Source organism: Emiliania huxleyi (genome assembly GCF_000372725.1).
Source record: "Emiliania huxleyi CCMP1516 unplaced genomic scaffold EMIHUscaffold_803, whole genome shotgun sequence".
In the NCBI taxonomy this organism is placed as follows: domain Eukaryota; phylum Haptophyta; order Isochrysidales; family Noelaerhabdaceae; genus Emiliania; species Emiliania huxleyi.
Genome location: NW_005195997.1, coordinates 10308 through 15695, shown reverse-complemented (window position 1 = coordinate 15695; position 5388 = coordinate 10308). Strand labels below are relative to the sequence as shown.

Genomic DNA, 5388 nt, shown 5'->3' with positions numbered 1-5388 from the left:
CCCCCGGTCGCCGCGACTAGACCGGCGCAAAAATTCTTTTCTACAGTCCGCACCTGTGTCGGCCTGACTGCTGTGAGAGAGAGTTGTTTTTATTAAATTCTTTTCTCAATCTGTGTGTGTGTGTGTGCGCGTGCGTGTGTGAGTGTGTGCGCGCGCGCGGCGCGTGTGTGTGCATCTCAGGGCGCCATGGGCTGACGCTGTCTGTGCTTCGAACGACCGGTTGAGTGCACGGCCATGAGGCTGCGTGACCGTGCGTCGCAGCGCTTCGGGAGGAGGTGAAATGTAGTCCTCTTGCACCAATGGGTCGGTCGAGAACGAAATCCGAGACCCCTCCCCCCCGCCCCGATCCCCCCACCCCCTTGCTCCCCTCCCCCCCTCGGGAGGGCCGAACTGAGGCGCCCGTGGGGACCCCGCAATTCCCTTCCCCCCTCGGAGGGGGCCGGACGAGGCGTACCCCGGGGGCCCCGCTCTGTCCCTCGCATAGCGGCCACTCTTCGGATCGCTGGTCGAGCGACCCGGGGGATGCCCCGCGCGCCTGACCCAGGCGCGAAAAACGAATCTGCGAGGCGAGGCCGCTCACGCGCGGCCCGATGGGGAGGAACGGGGCGGACTGCGGGGATCGGCCTCTTACACCGCCCTTCCTTGCAGCGAGCCCCCTCCAACCCACCCGCGCTAGGTCTCGGGTTTGACGCATGGGGTCACTCCCGCGAAACCCGGGAACTAGCCGGGGCAGTCGGAGAAGGGGCAACTCCGTGCAAAGACGGTCGGCCGCCAGAAGCCACGCCTGCGTGGATCGCGTCACACCAATCCTCGCTACCCAACGCGGCCAAAGGATATCCACCTCGAGAACCTCGAGAGATACGAGAAGGGACCGCCGTTCACGGCAGCGAGAGCGTAGAGGAGCAACCTGTGCATCGCCAGCACAGAGCCAGCAACGCCGCCTCGAATCGGTGCGGGGGTGTGACGGCGATCGTTTCACACGTCCCTGGCTTCGACGGCGAACTCGAAACCCTTGGGGCTTTTGGAAAATAATCTCCAGAGGACAAAGTTGTAAACGCATCGGCACTGTCGATCAACCCCGGCGCTTGTCAGATCTCTTTTGTTGCAGATCTGTGCTTCTGTGGCACGCAATCCCAGCGCTTGTCTGATTTGTGGCACGCGGCGGCGATGGCGGCGGAGAAGGCATTCTGCAGCGGGCCTCTTACAGCAGCGCGTGGAGGACCCGGCCTGGCGCTTCCCACTGCACCAGGAGGACATCGACTAGATCCGCCTAACATTCTTTCTGCTCACGACACAGTTGTTGTGAAATTCTTTCTGCTCGCGATGTCCGCTCCGCAGCGCCGCTCGCGCCGCCTCGCCTCCGCCTCCACTCTCCAGATGATTCTCCAAAGGTCCCATAAGCCGAACGCGGCGCTCCTGTGCTCGCGACGTGCCCGCGCTGCGCGTCGGTCGCGACCTACGCGCCGGCGCTCGGCGCACCCAAGTCCAAGCTGGAGTTGATCGTTGCTTCCCTTTCGCGAGGCGGTGCGGACCGCCGGAGGCCTCGGTCTCCCCTCTTCCCGTGCGACTTTCGCTAACTCCCTCGAGCGTAGATCGTCTCTCTTCGGCGCGCTCGAGCACGTTTGGCACCAAGAGGCTTGGATTCTAATAAAACATCGACACCGCCTTCTCGCGAGCCGACAGCGACTTCTCCATGTCGCTCCTCAAGAACTGGCGCACCCTCGTTGCCCACAACCCCGACTTCGCCCTCGACGAGGGAGGTGCGTCCAAGTACCCCACCATCGCCGCAGCCATCGCCACCTACGAGTCCGCCCTCTCGGACTGGAAGGAGGTGTGTGAGAAGCGCGCCGCCCGTGACAAAACCAAGTACTACACCGTCCGCGGCGGCTACCTGACTGAAATTTACCCCAAGAGCGTCCCGCTCCCCGAGCCCGAGTCCCTTCCAGCTACCGACGCGATTCTCAATGGCACTTGCAAATCCACGTACCTGCGGCCGCGGGCGCTCGCTGCCATCAAGAATCACAAGGACTGGTTCGCGCACCAGGAGCTCGCCAAGGCGCGGGATGTGCACGTCAAGAACAACCCGTCCCTCGGAGACAGCGCCGTCAACAACCGCGAAGCCGCGCGCTTCGTCTCCGCCTCAACGCCTTTCGCCGGCAAGGCCTTCGATGTCCGTGTCGACGGTACGTACGCCACCGCCCTCTCCTCCGACGCCCGCCAGGACGAGCTCCAGCGGAAGCTTGGCCTTTGGCTCTCCGTGGCGCTTCCCACCCTTCGGGTCGCGCTCGAGCGGGGCATGCCAGTCGATTTCTTCGGCGACTACCTTTACAACAAGGCCCACCACCGGCGGCCCCACGACGGCGTCCTCGCCGCCTGGGCGGACGCGATGCGCGCCCCGGCCAACGCGCCGGTCGTGCACGGTGACAAGGAGAAACCAGAGCTCACCCGGCAGTACAACGAGGGGTACAAGGTCGACTCGCAGAACCCCACGCTGGGCCGGGAGGATGCGATGAAGTAAATGAAATCAATCTCTGGACGCCCCTCCTCAAGACCTCCTCGACGGGCGCTGGCAACGCCTCGAGTGGCGGCACGCCCGCCTCCGTTGGCCACTCCTACGCTTCGGCAACACCGAGGAGAAGGCCCGCCGCCTAAATATGGGCTGCAAGGCGCGCGGGCAGCCCGGCCAACCCTTCGACCACAAGTGTGAGTGTTAGAGTTGTTTGGTATTGTCGTCGTTGGCCTTGTTCGCGGCCTTGTCTGCTGCCCCCTTCTCCCGCAAATCGAGCTGCGCCCGCACTGCCGCCATCGCGTTCGTCGCCTGCGAGGCGACCTTCGCCACCTTGGCCTTCCTCTCCCGCTCTGCCGCCGCCTCCGGATCCTCGCGGCGGTCTCCGCCAGCGGGTTGTCGCCGGCGTAGGCAGCCACGATCATGGCCGTGACGCCCTCGCCTGCCATGTCGAATCTCGGCCGATCGACTGCGCGTCCCAAAAGTCGCCAAAAGTGGCCAAAAGTGGCCAAAAGTGGCCAAAAGTGGCCAAAAGTGGCCAAAAGTGGCGAATCACCCGCCCGCCGTCCCGGCGGTCCCGCAGCTCGCGCACATCTCCCTCTTAAGGTTGCTCCCGGCCCAGTGGGGATTTTGGCGTACTCAGTGACCGTCTAGGAATCCTAAATGGCCGGCAATGCCATATCTTTTGTGCCTAGGTTGTAGAGCACCTTAAAAAACTAGTATGTCTTGGAGTGAAAAGTTTTTCGATGAGGTGGGGATCCGTGGTGAGCAGATTCCCAGATTCTCCAGATTCCCCCTCGAAAACCGCCCATTTTAATTCACTGCGGCCGCGGGTGTGCTCGGATTACTTTTCACTCGAAGACATACTAGTTTTTTGGCGTTCCGGTGCCTACAAAAAATATCCGAGATCATATGGAGCCTTCAAACGATCGAAAGAAGGCGCGCTCCCACAAAGAAATAAAATCTCCGGGGTGCCGAGAGGGTGTCGCGCGAGTCCCTGGGCACAGCATGCGCTCCGACGTGATTTGCTTGGCCCGCGCAGCTGTGGAACCGCCGCTGTCTTCGATGACGTCAACCTCGATTGGCTCCCTCTCTCTCGAGAAGGTTGGAATCGTCTCCGAGTCGCCGCTCCCGTCCACGGCACTCATGCTGCTGCGAGAGATCAAAGAGCAGGCCGGCGAACCCCTGGCGAGACTGAGGGCGTCCATGGGGTGGTGCTTGGATGACGCGCAGTTGAGTGAGCTCCGTTACCACAAGCACGAGCTCGCCCGCATGGCAAAGCATCTCGCACCTTCGGCGCTCGCACACCTCATGATCACGACAGAGCTCGCCTATGGCGCCTGGACCGCGGCCGGCAAGCTGGGCACCCTACGTCACCACCTCGCGGTCAGCCGCGTCCTGGCGGCGATCAAGGCCGACGGAGAGGTCATCGAGGCTGCGATGCTGGCGGGCTTGCGCGAGGCGGAGGTTGGCGTGGCGGCGCAGGACTTGACTGCCATCCTCGGAGAGGAGGCGGCCGCCGCCATCGACGAGATTGGCGGCGGCGTCTCGACGGTATGGCGCCTCTCGGCGCGGCTCGAGCGCGCCGCCGAGGGTGCGGACGGCGGCGCTGGCGCCGGCGTGGCAGAAGAAGGGGGCGAGCTCGGCGCGAGTCGGGCGGAGCAGCTCGAGCGGCAGTGCCAGATCATGCTCGCCGGCTGCGACGACCCTCGCTCGATTGCAATCGCGCTCGCGTCGCGCCTCGTCTCGATGCGCGAGCTGTACGGCGCGATGGTCGGCCAGCAGCTCGGCGTCAACCGCTGTCCGCCGCGCCTCGCCACCTGGAACCTTCTCTGAACCTTCTCGGAGCCTTCCCGTAAGGCGTCAACGAGCTGGCCGCCGCGCCTCGCCGCTCGGATTGCGCGCTCGGCTGCTTGAGCGCGTGTGCGTTCGACAGCGGCGCCGCGTGCGCCGCCTTCCAGCGGTGCGGCGGCGACGCCGCCGAGTGGCGCGCGCTGCTGCAGCGGCGCGACGTCTTCACGCAGCAGACGGAGGAGGTGTTCATCCCGCTCGCGCAGCGGCTCGGGATGTGGTGCGAGACACCTCTCCCTGGAGCCCCTCCAAATGCCGCGCTAAGCAGTACGGTGGCGCACACCCTGCCACGCCCGCCTCTCAGGTACTTCAAGACGGAGCTCGAGATCCTAGCCTTCTCGGTGGGGAGGCCTGCCGAGTATGCCGCCCTCTCCTCTGCGCTGGCGGACCTGACGGAGCGCGCGCGGCCGGCGCTCGAGGAGGCGGAGGGGCAGATCGAGGCGGCGCTGGCGTCCGACCCGCTGCTGCAGCGGCAGACAAAGTGGATCCGGGTGCACGCGCGCATCAAGGACCTCGTCTCTGTGGCGCGCAAGATGGAGCGCAAGGGGCTGGAGAGCGTCGACGGGCTCGACGACCTGCTCGCCTTCCGCTTGGTGGTGATGCCGACCGAGACGCGGCCCCTCTCCCCGGACGGGCACCGGCCGGAGCGGATGAGCGCGCGGGACTGGGAGGCGCGGCAGGCGCTGCTGTGCTACCGCGTGCTCGAGGCGGTGCACAAGACGCTGCCCGTCGCCTCGACGGCCAAGGGCGCGCTCCTCAAGGACTTCATCGCCTCGCCGAAGCCAAACGGCTACCGCTCCCTCCACTCGTGCGCGCTGGTGCGCGGCATCAAGGCGGAGGTGCAGGTGCGCACCGCCGAGATGCACCACCAGGCAGAGTACGGCTCGGCGGCGCATTGGCTGTACAAGGCGGACGACCGCCGCCGCGACGCGGCGCACCAGGTCTGGCAGCGCGAGCTCGGCTTCGACCAGACGACCGGCTTCGGCGAGCCGCGCCGCTCGCCCGTCAAGCGGCGGGTCGCCGAGGAGCGG

The 5388-nt window shown here is 65.5% G+C and overlaps 1 protein-coding gene across 1 annotated transcript in view; it reads left to right on the top strand.

Annotated features, from left to right (window-relative positions):
• Positions 1-3514: 3514 nt before the first annotated feature.
• The window catches only part of EMIHUDRAFT_460067 (hypothetical protein), a gene marked incomplete at both ends in the record, with an annotated part of 4172 nt that continues 2298 nt past the window's right edge, over positions 3515-5388 (top strand). The window contains 4 exons of the mRNA XM_005759244.1: positions 3515-4307; positions 4367-4577; positions 4662-5196; positions 5230-5373. Coding sequence (XP_005759301.1) covers positions 3515-4307; positions 4367-4577; positions 4662-5196; positions 5230-5373 — 1683 coding nt within the window. The remainder of the gene's footprint in view (positions 4308-4366; positions 4578-4661; positions 5197-5229; positions 5374-5388) is intronic.